Raw genomic sequence first — 16,735 nt, forward strand, 5'->3', positions numbered from 1 at the left:
AGATAGAAACACCAATGATGAAAGAATCATTTCATTGATCGGCTGCCTCCTGTACCCCGCCCACTTGGGGTCGAGCCCGCAACCCAGGCATGTGCCCTTGCCGGAATCGAACCAGGGATGCTTCAGTCTGCAGGCTGACGCTCTATCCACTGAGCCAAACCAGCCAGGGCCACTCAAAAGTCTATTAAGTGAACAAGAGACATTCTGGCTACATAAATGGGAGCCCCCGGGCACAGACACGTTGCAAGCGACTTAAAAACCCATCTTTGCAAAACCGAGAGTTAAGCCACAAACTAGAAGATGTCACCCGCGTGGCCAGCCGGGCTGACCACGAAAGCAAGAGTAAACGGAAGCTGTCTCTCGCCCATGTTTCTCCCCAGAAGTATACTGTTTGCGGGAAGCAAGCACTTCGCTCCTGGGCCGGGCTCGAACCCGCAGACGGTGGAGGATGAGGACGCGTGTGGCATCCAGCGGCTCCAAAAGACACCCTTGATTCCCGCAGAGCCCGCGGGGCGGCGGACCGGCCTCCCTAGGGCCCGGCACCTCCCGGTTCCCCTCCGCACCCCTAAACGTGCGCCCGACCTTGAGCGACGGCTCCTGGGAAGCCGCGACCCCGCCCCCAGACGGCGGCGCGCAGCCCGAGCGCGGGCCCGGAACGGAACTGTCCCCGGAACCCGAGTGCGCGCCCAGCGTTTCCGGGGGAAGGAGGACCCAGAAGGACCCACGCGCGGCGGCACCGGCGGCCGGGACGGAAGCGATGGCGGTGGCCGTGGGGTTCTGCGGGTCGCGGCTCTGGCGGGCCGTCCCCGGTGGCGGCGCTGGCTGGAGTGAGTTTCAGCGGCCGGGGGACGGGCAGCGAGGCTTAGAGGATGGTGTCTGCCCAGACTGGGCCGGAGGCGGGTCCCGTGAGGTCCGCGGGGTCGAGGCGGAGAAGGCTCTGAGCCCCGGTTGCGGCGGCCGCCCCCTCGGGGCGGGAGGGTGCAGATCCCAGGGCGTCCGGGGGTCGCGGGGGCCGGAGGGGGGTCGCTGGAGGAGCTTGGGGAGCCGCTGGAAAGGAGCCCACGTCCCGGTGCAGCGTGTCCTTGTTCCCCGTTGCAATACTCGCCTCGCCTTGCCAAGCCCTGCTATTTGGGGTTTTTAAAATAAACTGGCATTTCTCGCCCAGATACGGACAGTTTTGGCGCGCGACCTCCGGGCTCCGGTCCCCAGGACCTTGTCGGGGCGACCGCTCCCCCCCCCCCCCCCCAAGGGCGGCTCTGGTTTTGGCTCCGTTTCCTGGTCCCTGTTTGCCCCGCATGGTGAACCCCGGGCGGGAGCTGGGGGTCCGGCGGGGCCGGGGCTGGTGGGCGCCTCCATGATTACGTTCTGTTGCGTCCCGTGAATTCCCTCGTTGGGGGAAGATGGTGAGGCGGGAGGAGGCCAGGGCTACAGTCCTCATTTCTCCCGCGTCCTCATCCATCGGAACTTCCACGCAGGACGCATAGCCACATCCACGGCGTCCCAGCCGTCGCCGGCCGCGCTGATGGAGATGCAGAACGACGCCTTCAACCGGGAGAAAGGCCGGCAGTCATCGCTGACGCCCCGGACCGAGAAGATCGAGGTTCGGCTCGTGGGGAGAACGGACGCTGGCACCACGTTCGTGATGAATAAAAACGTGTCCACGCCCTACAGTTGTGCGATGCGTAAGTGCCGAGGGCAGAGAGATAGAAACATCAATGATGAGAGCGATGCATTGATCGGCTGCCTCCTGCACGCCCCACACCGGGCATCAAGCCAAAGGACGCCGGGGCGTGTGCCCTGATCGAGAATCGAACCGCGACCTCCTGGTTCATAGGCTGACGCTCCACCACCGAGCCACACTGGCCCGGCTAGCTTGTCCCTTTTGGGTGACAAGTCACCATGAGGGTCTCAGGAGAGCATTGGGGGTGGGGGGACTGCCCTGGCGGCAGTGACAGCTGTTTGGGCTCCTTGGCCTTCCTAGTCCTCAGAGGCTAACTTCAGTGACCTCCTTACCATTGCCCCTTGGGGTGCGGCCTTTCTGTTTACCTTGGCATGCATGTGGTAAAGGTGAGCATGGGAATGCCCTCGGGGTGGATGCGATTGGGGTGAACATGTTTGTGTGTTCACATCCGAAGGGGGAAGCCGCACCGTGTGAGACTTGGTGTGGCAGCCAAGGGAACGGGACCGCTGTGTTTATTTCTGATCAGAATGCTGTACAGTAGCTTTGGTAGAACTGGTGGTACTTAAATTTAGAAAGCCCCCACCCCAAATAGATATACACCCATGTGCTCACTCCTGTATGTGACGAGCTGCGTCGTTCAAACTTTTGGAAAAATTCGATGATGACTCCATTCAAGTGACCTCAGCTATCTGCTTAGGTTGGCCGTAAAGTGTACGCTCTCCGTGTTTGCTTACTCTGGCGTTTGAATTAGTATTTATGATCATTGTTTACTTACTTGTCTTTTGAGCATTTATTGACCCTCTGCTGTGTGATAGGTGTTAGGATTACAGAGGAGGATATGAGAAGCTCAGGCCCTTAAGGAGCTTTATTCACACGAAGTAGAGATGAATGAAGCTTCTGAACACCGCTCAGCATGACCCCTGCCCTGAGGCTTGCTTGTCATTCATGCCTTCTGTGTGTCAGGGAAGTTACGCTGAGTACCCTGTACATTTCAGGCCTGGTGCTAGGCTCTGGGCATACTGATGGGTGAGCAAGAGTAGACACGGTCCCTGCCTTATGGCATTGATGTGGTGGATGATAATTTAGACCCTGTAGTGTGACCACTTTTTTGAGTAGCTGTGTATTTGAAAACCATCTAATTAGGGAAGTAAGAGAGAGTTTGGGAGCAAGACCCCAAACACACCTAGAACCGATTTACTGTGAAAGTAATAGTTATACATTTTTCCTTCTATATGTCTGTGCATATACCCGAATGTATCCATGCTGCTGCTCTCTGAATATTTCAGTGTAGCTCTTGGAAAATCGTTTTATTAATTAATGATTGACAAGTTAATTTCAAACTTGACTCAGCCTTAATGAGTTTTGTAAATGGTTTGGATATATTGGGTGGGTTGGATAGTATTTTTTATTGGTTACAGATGTAATATATAATACTTTTATGTCCAAAAAAAAGACAGCTTGCAGAATCTTGCCTTTTATTGTTTTATTTTGTAATGTAGCACTTAAACGTGTAGTTTCTCACTTTGAATTTTGTTAGATTTTAACCTTCAATCTATTTTAAACTTCTAGATTTAAGTGAGTGGTACTGCAAGAAGTCCATTCTGGCTCTTGTGGACGGACAGCCGTGGGACATGTATAAGCCTTTGACCAAGTCCTGTGAAATTCAGTTTCTTACTTTCAAAGATCGTGATCCGGGAGAAGTTAATAAGGTATTTCTGTTTCCATATTCTCTTTCCCCCTCCCTCACACCCAATGTTTTTCTTCTCCTTTTTAAGGAAAATCTATTTTCTGTGGAATATGAAATGTGCCAATATAGCCAAGGTCAAATGTAATGTACCAGATTGTGTTTTACTTGTTAGGTTAGGCATTTTCATAGTTTAGATAATACCAGTAGCATCCATTTCTCTGTATTTTTTTTTTAATATATTTTATTGATTTTTTCACAGAGAGGAAGGGAGAGAGAGAGTTAGAAACATCGATGAGAGAGAAACATCGATCAGCTGCCTCCTGCACACCTCCTACTGGGGATGTGCCCGCAACCCAGGTACATGCCCTTGACCGGAATCGAACCTGGGACCTTTCAGTCCACAGGCAGACGCTCTATCCACTGAGCCAAACCGGTTTCGGCCATTTCTCTGTATTTTGATTTGAGGAAATGATATGGCATGCCTTTTACATTTATGTCTTTGTTCAATTGACACTTATTGATCACCCTCTATATAGTGAGTATTTTATTCCCATGCTACTGCTGGAATGCAGCCTTTGACCATCTTCTCTGGATTATTTCAAGAACTTTTTAACTCTCTGCCTTCAACCCCCCACACCTCCCCCCCCCCATTTTTTTAAAATAATAAAGCCTTCTTTATAGTCCTATAAGAGTTTTATTAAGTGACATGACTAACGTTCATGTCACTTACCCCTAAAGAACTTGCCTACATGACTGTTCACATGACTTTCCAGGAACTGACTTGTGTGATCTGACCTCAGGCTACCTTCGAGCCTCACCTCCCACTGCGTCTTCCACTTCCCCTTTGCTCCGGCTACACTAGAGGACTTGGTCATAATTTATCCTGTGCAATCCGGCTTGCCTTTGTTGATGCTCTTCCTTCAACTCTGAGTATTTTCTTTCCTCCCGGTTAAAATCCTGTTTATCTTTTAAAATGCCACCTGCTTTGTAGAACCTCCTTAGCTGCTTATTGTTGGAATTAATCTCTTTCTTCTAGAGCCTCACAACACTTGGCTAATGTCTCTAGATATAATATTTTAATTTAAATTCTAGGTACAAAATTAAAATTAATTTGGCTCTGTGAAGACAGGGATCATGTCTGTATGGGGAAGACAGGGATCATGTCTGTTCTTAACTGGCATATAGTAGGTATTTAATAATATTTATCGAAATGAAATACATAAATGAGAAAATGACAGACAATAGTATTTGCCAACATTGAATATGTATTATGTATCAGGTACTGTCTTAGATGATTTATAGGTATTAACTCATTTAATCCTCATAAAAATCCTGTAAAATAGGTGCTATTATCCCTATTTTCCAGATAAATAAACCGAGACAAAGAGAGGTTCACTCGCTTGACCAAGGTTACCTGTTTAGGAAGTGGTGGAGCCTGGATTTGAACCCAAGCATTCTATCTCTGCTGTTCACCAGGCATTACAAACATTTATGTCGCATAGACGAGGAAGTACATTTCTCTACTTGCCTTCAAGGCCCGTGTTTATACTTTTAGTGTGTGTAATGTGGTTGTGTGGAATACGTTCTGGAGCAGTTTGCCACACAGCCAGGTGAGCCCACTCTTGTCCTCGGATGTGGAAAAGGGCTGATAAAAGTCCAGTGCTCAGCTATAATAGTGCTTGTATGGGGCATAAGGTGGGCAGGTGTGTGGGACTCATGCCTCTCTTTACGACTCTGACAAGTTCATTGCATGGTACTGTATGAGGCTGTCTGGATCAAAGAGTGCTGGGAAAATGAGGTTGCTTTGCTATCAATATGTTTAATGTGAGTGATGTACATGATGTTAGGTGTAGGATAGGAATCATAAATAATACCAGAAAGTTGAGTTTTCCCTCCATATTTATATATGTTATAGACAGGTATATATTAATATATTTATTTTACTTTAGCATGTGTTTATTAACAGATTAACTTTATCCTGGGTGAGAAGTAAAGTTACTACCAGATAATAAAACTATTGGTTGATAAACATAGTGTCTGATATCTTGCACAGAAACATTGCTAACAACACGAAGTTGGTGTTTCATCCTTTTGTGGTTTTAGTTTGGTACAGATAATGTTATGGACTGATGGTCATTATTGCTATGTGCTGAGGATGGACAGATATTTGAGAAATGTTTCCGAAGTCAAGAGTCAACCTAAATGTTAATGTTGAATAGATCTCAGTGAATCTTTGTACACTTATTTTTCTAGGCTTATTGGCGGTCTTGTGCCATGATGATGGGCTGTGTGATAGAGAGGGCATTCAAAGACGAATACTTGGTCAGTTTGGTCAGAGCTCCAGAAGTGCCTGGTAATGTACACATATAAATATAAATATACTTTTTGTAATCTTTGAATATTTTGGTACCTATCTTTGCTGTTGTACAGAGTTCATTTATAATTTTTACCTAGTATAAATTACCATCATACCTATATTTCATTTATTGTGGGCAACAAAATCCATCCTAATTATGGAAGTCAATAGTTAATGTAATAGAATTAGAGGAGAATGTTTCTCTTGAATGTGAATTTTGTGTAATTTAATTGTCTCTGTGTTTATTTCTTACCACTTGAAGCATTTATTTCCAAGTTTTGACATGTAGAGGATGAGGAAATGGGAGTATAAATAGACTTCTGGAGAAAGCTACAGTTGTACTGTGTCACTAGAAAAGGCCACGACTTTGGAACTTTGGAGAGGGCCATCATTTTGGGGAGATGAAAGAGTTTATATTTTTTGTAATTTTGCTAAAACTAGGATTTTGCAATAGTATGTGTACTAGGATCACATTTTTAAAACATGTAGAAGTGTGTACAACCAAAAATATTTGAAAATCTCAATAATGATTTTAAGTACAAAACTAGTTAATTTTCTGGATGGGGGAAAGTTGGTAGAACTCTGGCAAGCACCTGGGATACTGGTAACATTTTTATAATTTGTAGAGTTGGGAGAGATTGCTAACCCTTCATTTTATGGTTAAAATATTCAGTTGTTGCAAATTGGTAACTTTCTACCCTAACAGATCTGACTTTGCTTTTTATTTTGGTTGGATTTACAGTGATTGCTGGAGCCTTCTGCTATGATGTAGTTTTGGATAAGAGGCTTGATGAGTGGATGCCAACAAGAGTAAGTATACCCTTTGGAGTATTAATTTTAGAGTCTGTGCTTTTCTTTGGTAGAATGATTCCTATGTTTTGTTGAATGGTACTGCAAATTGAGGGTATTTAAAGGAATGGATCTATCTATCTATCTATCTATCTACCTATCTAATGTTATCGCTATTTCAGTGAATTTAAGATAGAGAAATATGAACAAAGGCACTCACAACAGCATGGTCAGTTGTGTGGAAGCTTTATGTTCTGCTTGACCTTTGCTTCTAATGCTGTCTTCCTTGTACTGTTTCTACTGCTCCTTAAAATAGTGGTTTTCAAGATGACCAGAATATAAAATATAGAAGATCAACTCCCTTGGGTGATGTGTGGCAGGGGGCCTAGAGCCTTAAACTTGGATGCCCACAGTACAGCTTGGTATATTTTGCACAGGGCTAATGATGGCATTATGTTTCCTAGTGAAACTTTCTGAATCACATAAACAATTTTTCCATATGCATTTAAAAAGCTTAATTTTACTCATCGTGTAAACAGATTTTTGTATCTTACTATTTACTAGCATTCCTACTTGTTATATCATTTTAATATTTATGAGGTTATTTCATTTGAATGAAATTGTTAACATTTCTTATAGGATTATCTTTAATTATTATACAGGCTGACATCTTAATTACTAATAAATTGCAAGTTTTATGGTTTATAGAGTTGGGAGAAATTGCTAGCCCTATATTTCATGATCCAAATACTTAATTATTGTAAATTAATAACTTCCTTTCCTGACAAATTTGATTTGCTTTTGTTTTAGTTGTATTTACAATATTAAACATATAATTTAGTTAATTTGCTTTATGTTGAAACTAGAGGCCCGATGCACGAAGATTCGTGCAAGAATAGGCCTTCCTTCCCCTGCCTGCCGATACCGGCTTCCCTCCGGCACCTGGGACCAGGACCTTCACTCTGGCCAGAGCCGCCTTATTCCTTCGCTCTGGCCCTGCTGCCCTCCTGTAGCTCCCTCCATCCCCCGCACCCCTCACCTCATAGCAGGTGTCCCGCCTGGCCCTGGCTGCTCAGTGCCTGCGTGCGCACTGCCCAGAGGCCTGGAGTGACTAGGGCTGGGCAGAACGCCTGTGTCCTGGCCTGGCCGCTGTTATCTTTGTCGCATCAATTTGCATATTCCCTCCTTATTGGCTGTGGGTGCTGCCATCTTTGTTGCAGAGTTATGGTCAATTTGCATGTTCTGTCTTTATTAGATAGGATACTTTTAAGCAAATAGTTACAAATGTTAATACTTTTCATCTTTAAGGAGAACCTACGTTCTTTCACAAAAGATGCTAATACTTTAATTTATAAAGACCTCCCATTTGAAACTCTGGAAGTTGATGCAAAAGTGGCATTAGAAATATTTCAATACAACAGGTAAGTGTTGGCTTTCTTTAAAGCAAAATTAAACCTCCCAAAGTTATATGTAATGAAGAAAATTCAGTTCTTAAGAATTTTTATATTCTTGCCTTGGCCCGTGTGGTTCAACAGTTAGAACATGGGCCTGTGCACTGAAGGGTCGATGGTTTGATTCGTGGTCAAGTCCCAGCCCCTATGTGGAAGGTGACAGTGGAAGGCAACCAAATGATACGTCTCTCTCACATTGATATTTCTCTCTCCCCTCTCCCCCTTGAAATAAATGAAAAAATATCCTCGGATGAGGATTGGAAAAAAAATATTTTTTTATATTCTTAAAAGCTGAATATAAAAATTCAGGAAAAAAAGTCTAAAAGCAAATTTTGTTGGAAAAATATAAAAAAATTGAGCTTATAATAGTCATGAAAGCCTCCTTGGCATTTTTCAGAATGATATGCTACAGGAGTATTCTTCTATAAGACATTAATTGCTGAAAAACATATACTGAATTCAGAGAACAGTGGCATAAAAAATTTACTGTAAACCTTCCCAAAGTGGATATAGAAAACAATAATTTTCAAATGTATTAACCTGTGGAACTCTTCCTAAAGCATTTTCTAGCATATTCTGGAACCAGTGTATTTATAAACCAGTACTAATACACTATTTTAACTGAATGAGAGTAAAAATAGTACTGCAGAACCAAACCACAACTGATTCTCTAAGAAATTACTTGGATTATCAGAACATATCAGATCACCATGCCAAAATTCTAGGGTCATGCTCCCCAATAGAAATATAATGTGAGCTGCCCTAGTCGGTTTGGCTTAGTGGATAGAGCATCGGCCTGTGGACTGAAGGGTCCCAGGTTCTATTCCAGTCAAGGGCACACACATGCCTGGGTTGTGAACTCAGTCCCAGTTGGGGGCGTGCAGGAGGCAGCCAATCAATGGTTCTCTCTCATCATTGATGTTTCTATATCTCTCCCTCTCCCTTCGTCTCTGAAATCAATAAAAAATATATATATTTAAAAAAAATATATAATGAGCTATCTTTAAATTTTCTAGAGACTACATTAAAAAAAGTTAAAAAAGGGAAATTAATTTTAATCATACATTTTATTTAAAATATTTAAAATGTTATCATCTCCACATTAAAAATGGTAATGATATTTCATATTCTCCTTCTCATACTGAGTCTTCAGAATCTGGTGAATCTGAGGCACATTCAGTTAGAACTGATTACATGTAAGTGTTCCATAGCTACCTTAGTGGACGGCACTGTTGGCTTTCATGCCACGTACATTAGGATGTGCCTTTCCCATACTCAGCTGCCAGTCTAGCAGAGGCGTGCAGGACTTTGGTAACTTAACTGAATGTGTGAGGGAGGAGATGGTTTTGGGGTAAGTTTGAGAGATCAGAAGAGTTTTGAATGGCTCATGTGTCAGTGATCGGGCTTGGCTTTGGCTCCCAGGGGACAGGGGCGTCTCTTAGAGGTGGGTCGGGAGGCATAAGTATGCAAGGGAATTGGCTCCCTCAGTGATGTTTGGGACCCTGGCAGAAGGGGTGTGGCAGTAAGTGGACTGTAAACCATTCTAAATGTAAACTGTTCTCTCAAACACTGGCTGAGGAGAAGGAGAAAGGGTTTCTTTAAACTCCTTTTTGTATTTTTAAAAAAATATATTTTTATTGATTTCAGAGAGGAAGTGGGAGGGAGAGAGAGAGAAACATAAATGATGAGAGAGAATAATTGATCACTGGGGGTCGATGTGCAACCTGGGCATGTGCACCGACCGGGAATCAAACCCTTGATCTTCTGGTTCAACCACTGAGCCACACTCGCTGGAATCCTTTTTGTATTTTTATAATTAAATTTTTTTTTTTTTTTTTTTGCTGCTTTTCAGGTATAAAGTAGATCTCATAGAAGAGAAAGCATCTCAGAATCCTGAGAGAATAGTTAAGCTGCACAGGTAAGTGAAAATAGAAAAATTGGCTGCTATGCTAATTTATAGTAAGGTTAGCTTTATTGCTACCTGAATGTAGTATACAACTAAAAAAGATGAACTTGTGTCCTGTTTTGTTACTCTCATTACCTTATTTTATTGCTTTGTTCGTTGTTTAGATATAGTAGTAATTGGGAGTTTTAAATTATTTTCAGAAACAGTTGTGGTTTCTGTTCCTCATTTTATTTTTATTTCTGCATCTCAAGGGTTGAAAACCATTGCTAAAAATGTAATTTTTAAGAGATAATTTTGAAGTTGAGCAAAATATTCATAATTATGAATTGCACATGATAATCTGATTAATTAGTTACTACTTATATATATTAAGTAAGTTAAACTGGAATGTGCTTTCCGACTCGGGGATGAGAGAGGTAAGACAACGCATTATGCAAACTCATTTCATGGTCAGCGACTGTTTACTCAACCCTCAAACCCTTGATTTGGACTTAACTTTTTCCTCTAGAAAACTCCTCTTTGTTTCTGTCCTATATACTGAATTCTAAACTCTGCTGCAGTGAATTGTAAGCATGTAGGCTGTCCGTTTCAGATATTGGAACCACTTGATAGCATGATGTGCTTAGTGACCTTAAAAATCTCTAGTTATATCAGTGCTAATCTAGAAGAAGGTTCACTTAACTTTAAGTTTAGTCTCTTCACTTGAGATTTTTATGTCATGGCTATTGGAGCCTGAATCGAGACATGTAGAATGCTCTTGGTTAGGGACGTAGCAGCAAAGAGAATGGATAGATTCCCCCCCCTCCCCCCAATGTTTTGTAAATCATTTGATTTTGAGGTTTTATTTGTTTTTAAAATCAAATCAGATTTGGTGACTTCATTGATGTGACTGAAGGTCCTCTTATTCCAAGAACAAGTGTTTGTTCCCAGTTTGAAGTGTCAGCGGTTCACAATCTGCAGGCCACCGGGTCAAGTCTTGTACGAAGATTCCAGGGTCTCTCTTTACCTGTTCACTTAAGAGTAAGTAAAGTGAAAGTTTCAGGTCATCCAATTTGGGTATGGGTGTAATTCTAGTCTTGATTTTTATAGCAATATGAAGGACATAACATTTTAATTTTCATGAAATTGTGTGATGATATTTTATAAACTCGAGTTTATGATTTAAAAACAGAAAATTCGAGGGAGAAGCATTAATTAGAAAAATGAAACAAATTGAGATAGCATTTAGAATTTTTCAATTTGGTATAGGAGAGGGTGCATGAGGAATATTGAAGTGCACACTGGTAAGATCTGGAATGCTTTTTGGCCTTATTTTGGCATGTTCTTCCTAATTTTGATGGTCTATTCATGACCCAAAGCCTGTCATGTTCCATATTGCTCTAACCCTTGCTAATTCTTTTCTTATATTCCTTGGATATTTATAACATCATTCACTTAATATAATTGACTTAATTTAAGTTTATGTGGCTATGAAAAAGCTCCTAGATTTATTGAATTTCGAGTCCCACCTGCGGTTGCCTTGGCAAGGCCAGACCAGCTGATTTCTGGGGCCTTATATGGCCCGAGGGCTGGATGTTGCCCACCCCTGCTATAAGGTCTCTGCACCAGCTGTTCATTCTGCCTGAGTCAGGCGTGGTTTTCCCTTTAAACATACCATTGCTGGTCTTTTCCCCAGAAGGATTGACATGTACATAGTTAGTAATTTTACCTTTTATTGTAAGTTTTAGCAGCTCCTTCACTATGAAGTGGTCACTGGCCCACCCATGTCCCTCAGTAACGCCTTCAACTGACTTAATAAGATTGATGTGGTCATTATGCATTTTGACAGTTTTTATTAATCCTTAATGATTAATTAATGATTAATCCTCTGCTACATACGATTGTTAAGGATTAAGGAAATTAACTCCACAATTTTACTATTGTCTCTTATTTTTACTTGTTCTTGAGGGTGATTTGCTGAATCCTCTAGATTTCAATGTGAAGATGTCACAGTTGGTTCTTAAATGAACTTCTCCTTGTGCTTGATTATGATTTGAAAAATGACCTCTAGCATGTTGAAATTGGCTACTTAAGGAAAGAACCATAATCTATGGCATCCGTGGGCAAACTACGGCCCGCGTTTGAAATGAATAAAACTAAAAAAAAAAGACCGTACCCTTTTATGTAATGATGTTTACTTTGAATTTATATTAGTTCACACAAACACTCCATCCGTGCTTTTGTTCTGGCCCTCTGGTCCAGTTTAAGAACGCATTGTGGCCCTCGAGTCAAAAAGTTTGCCCACCCCTGATCTATGGGCAAGTGGGGCAGATTTTTCTTCCCATTATAAGGAATGCTTTCAGTGACGGTAGTGATTAAGAACAGCAGAGGAAGAATGGCATATTCAGGGCTTAAGACTTTTTCTTAAATGCCAAACAAAGCAGCTGTTCTGTATGGTACCTTTTCCCCTACTCTAATCCATGTTTATAAACATTTAGCCTCATTAGTACTGACTTTTTATGTGTTTATTGTGTTTAAAACCTGTATAAAAACTCAGTCCCCACCCTAGCTGGTTTGATTCAGTGGATAGAGTGTCGGCCTATGCTAAAGGGTCCTGGGTTCGATTCTGGTCAAGGGCACATGCCTGGGTTGCGGGCTCGATCCCCAGTACGGGGCATGTAGGAGGCAGCTGATCAATGATTCTCATCATTGATGTTTCTTTCTCTCTCTCCCTTTCTCTTTGAAATCAATATATATAAAGACTCAGCCCCTTTTATTTTAACTTTACTGATTTATTTTTCATAGTAAATCTTTTCTTTTCAAGGCACATTTTACGATATGGACTAAGCTATTGGAAAGGTCTCGGAAATTGGTAAGTGTTTTTGACAGCCAATGAGTATTCTTCTACAAAGACATATTCATTGAAATTAAGCAACAACAACAAAAAAAGAAAGAGAAAGAAAGAAAAAATTAGTTGTCTCAGTAGCTAAAGCAGTTCTGTGGTTGTTTACCCAGCAGTATTTTGGCAAGAGAAAAGTTGTAGTTTGTAATCCTCTTTTGAGTTTGTTTATTAATATTATGGAAATGATACTATAGAACTTGAAGAGAAATAAGAATATTCTATATAGTAGTAATAGTTCTTAAAGGTTGTAATGGTGTTAATTGGATCTTACAGTAATATTTTTGTATACCTAATGAACATTAAGGATTAAGATTTGTCAGATATATTTTAAAGCTGTCTTGACTATTGACATTAAATATGCAAATGTCCTGAAAAACAAATTTAAATACTTGTGTTTTTGTAGTTTATGCTGTCATTACCATTTAGATTTCATAAGTAGGAAAGATGATTTTTCTTGACCATTACTGTCCCTATTCATCCTTTCATAGGTTAAGCCTTGATGTTTTACTTAAATTATCTGATAGCTGTCCTGAGTAATCCAGCCGCGTCGCATGAAGCCTTTCCTAGTTCCCCTAATTTTCCATCAAGCTTGCAAACATGCTAATCAGCACACATCAAACTTGTCTTCAAGTTTATTCATTTCTTCCCCACAATTCTTCCATTTATTTGGATTTCATTCCCATTCTCCTTTTTTTTTTAATATATTTTATTGATTTTTTACAGAGAAGAAGGGAGAGGGATATAGAGTTAGAAACATCGATGAGAGAGATTGATCAGTTGCCTCCTGCAAGATACATGCCCTTGACCAGAACCGAACCTGGGACCCTTCAGTCCGCAGGCCGATGCTCTATCCACTGAGCCAAACCGGTTCGGCCCCATTCTCCTTTTGTCTATTTACATCCTACTCATTCTTTAATACCTCACCCAAGTCTCACCTTCTCCATGAAACATTCTCAGAGTACTTGCTTACCAAATATCCATTTGTACAATTTCGGCATGATTATATACCTCCTCATGTTGTTTTCTGCTTGTTTTTGCTAGTGAGTGCATTTACACTCAGTCTTTTAACCCATTCAGGGCTTGTTATGAATGTATAATCCCAAATTTTGAACTTAACATTTGGCACACAGGGGCTTACCCAATAATTATTTATTGATTATTTTTATGATGATGTTTAAACTTAGTTTTTATTAATGAATTTATAGGTAGAACTTATTGTTAGCCATATGGTTTTGTGTAAAATTTATGTAATTTTGATGAGAGTATATTTGAATGGATGGAATAACTTTGTCTTTTTGGTTGGTTACAATGATTTTAGATGAAGGAAAGAGAAGAAATGAGTGTAAATTAAGGGAAACTCAAGAAGGGATAATAACTGAATACTTTAAAGCAAGAAATAATGCAGAAAAATAGCAGACACAGGAACCTAGACTATCTAGTAGAAACATTTATTCTGGTTCAGGTTTCTTCTGTCCATTTTACTTGTCTAAAAAGAGTAGGTTAAACATATGATTCATTGATTCAGCTAACATGGACTTATTGAGTGTTTCATGCCAGGACCTGTACAAACAAAAATGAATAAAATCAATTCGCTTTCTCCAAGGAAGTTACTTTAATGTAGTAACTAGACATAAGCAGACAGTTCAGGTGTACCTATGGGGCTCCCACAAAGGAGTGGAACCCAAACCAAACTGGGGGGTTGGTTAAGGAAGGTTCTCAGCAATCAGTGGCTCTTAAGCTGGTTTTAAAGTAGATGAATAAAAGTGGGCCAGGCGGGTAATTTTCTGGGGGATGCGTTGGGGGTGATACTTGTATAGAGGCATGGAGGTAAGGAGAGCATGGTGAATGTAAGAGGAATCTGAATGTACAGGCACATGTAGAGTGGGTGATGAGTCCAAAGCAGTTTGTTGAAACAGTATATCAAGGGCTCATCTTCCCCGATTTAGAATTTTCATTCCCCTCCTAAAGGTGGCTTAGCATTTGCATCCCCCTCCTGAAGGTGATTGGGGTCATGAGAATTTTTATAGAAAGTGACCTATTGGCAGCTATTCCTGTTGATTCATTTAAAAGCTCATTCTGAGGGTGGTGTGGAAAGTAGCTGCAACTTAAGTCAGCATGAGCTTCTAAAGTTCAGGCATGGCAGCGAGAATGGCTGTGGAAGTTACTAAGGTAGAGTTAGTAGGACTGTTGATTGACTCTCAGGTAAGAGAACTGGATTCTCCAATGCCCGGCGTGGGCAACTGGGTAGAGCCCTTCATTGATGTAGATAATGCAGGAGGTGGAGCAGGTTTTGGGGTGATAAGGAATGGATTAGTCCTGTTTGATGTGTCTGAGTGACATAGAGTAGATATACAGCAGAATGTTTCCTTCATTTTAACGTTTTGTTATAAAGATGAGATGCTGTAGAAACTTAACCGTTGTTTGTATCAGTTAGCCTACAGTATAATTGGTTTCTTTATACGTAAAGTCGCAGAACCTATTGACGTCATTAAGTGAGAACTTACTGTATGAACATACAGATACCTATTAGTACTAAGTCTATAATATTCTATGTTCAAAATAGAATTATACCTCCCAACAAAATACATTGATTTAAAATACCTTGTCACAGCACTGCTGGTGTTTTTCTTACATTAATGATTTTTATATATATATATACACACACACATTTTATATATATATATAGATGAAACATAAAATGACAAACTGGAGAAGCCTAGCTATCGCCTTAGGTTATATGGTTATATTTTTAATGGCATTGTGCTTTACTTGATAATTTATATTGAGAATTTGGCCTTTTAAGTTTTCTTCTCTTTCTACTTAACTTTCAGTAATAATTACTATTGACGGAGACAGGCAAAGGTCATTGTAAGAGAAGGACTATGGAATGATTTTAAATGGTGGGTGAAGGATAAAACGAAAACTGCTTATTAGAAAAGTAAAGCTATTTATGTTTTTACAGGTAACTGAAGATCAAACTAAACCTGCAGATGAAAGTGCATCTACCTAGTAGCTTCCTAAAATTTAAACATGTATAGTAAATTAAAATAAAGGTTTTTTTATGTAATATTTGTGTGTGCTCATAAAGATCACCTATCTCTTTCTCCCTAAGATTTATACTGATGTTTATTTTTTTCTTTCCCTAAAGGATAAAACAGCTCATGTTGTTCACAATAAAAATTTCACACAGAAATAATCTGTCCCCTCACAGTCCCCAGATGTAACACTTTGGCCTATTTTCTCCTTCTAGTCTCTTTCTACATGTATAAATATGCTAGAGGTCTGGTGCACGGATTCATGTATATTGAAAGGAAATTAATTAGAAGGTGGCCGGCGGGGCCGGACTGGGCGAAATGGGCTGGACATGCCCTGAAGCCAACCTACCATGGTATCTCCCTAGCCGGCTGCACCTGGGGTGGTGCTGGGGCTCCAAGGGTGTCTGCAGAGTGAGCAGGATCCCTCTGGCAGGTGGGGTCCCTCGGCCTGGCCTGAAGGAATCGGGCCAAAACCAGCAGTCCGGAGTGCGAGATGGCACTCTGCAAAGTTGCTGTCGCTTGGCAGCTCCTGCGTTGAGTGTCTGCCCCCTGGTGGTCAGTGTGCATCTTACCTACTGGCCAGTTGGCCTGTCGGCCGATCGCTTAGCCTTTTATATATATAGATGTACAAGTACAGATGCCATCTTTTAAAAACACAAATAGGATCATGCTAGTTATTTCCATTTTTCATTTAAAGTGGTTTGGTTAAGATCCTTATGCACAATGGCAAGTGTTTTGTGGATAGATAGATTATTTACTAAGTTAACTGATTATTTCTTATATACTGGTGGTTCACATGGAACCTTTTATTTAATCCTCACAACCCGTTTCGTAGGTGTTTCCATTTGGTAAACAAGGAAACTGAAAGAGTATAGAACTGGCAAGTAGTAAAGCTGGAATTTGAACCCAAGTAATTTCATTCATATATTCTTATTTATGTGTCAGTACT

The 16,735-nt window shown here is 41.1% G+C and overlaps 1 protein-coding gene across 2 annotated transcripts; it reads left to right on the forward strand.

The window, feature by feature from the left end:
• Positions 1–703: 703 nt before the first annotated feature.
• Positions 704–15,818, forward strand: MRPL39 (mitochondrial ribosomal protein L39). 2 transcript variants are annotated; one of them, XM_081086582.1, is made up of 10 exons: positions 704–827; positions 1,476–1,682; positions 3,251–3,390; positions 5,622–5,721; positions 6,467–6,534; positions 7,822–7,934; positions 9,817–9,882; positions 10,737–10,890; positions 12,674–12,721; positions 15,714–15,818. In XM_081086582.1, the coding sequence occupies exons 1-10, from the start codon at positions 758–760 to the stop codon at positions 15,759–15,761; spliced, it is 1,014 nt and encodes a 337-aa protein (XP_080942708.1). In that variant the 5' UTR covers positions 704–757; the 3' UTR covers positions 15,762–15,818. The 2 variants fall into 2 exon arrangements, with proteins under 2 accessions (XP_080942708.1, XP_080942709.1); XM_081086583.1 differs by lacking the exon at positions 12,674–12,721.
• The last annotated feature ends 917 nt before the right edge of the window (positions 15,819–16,735 follow it).

This window comes from Myotis nattereri (genome assembly GCF_964212035.1).
Source record: "Myotis nattereri genome assembly, chromosome: 3".
Taxonomy (NCBI): Eukaryota; Metazoa; Chordata; class Mammalia; order Chiroptera; family Vespertilionidae; genus Myotis; species Myotis nattereri.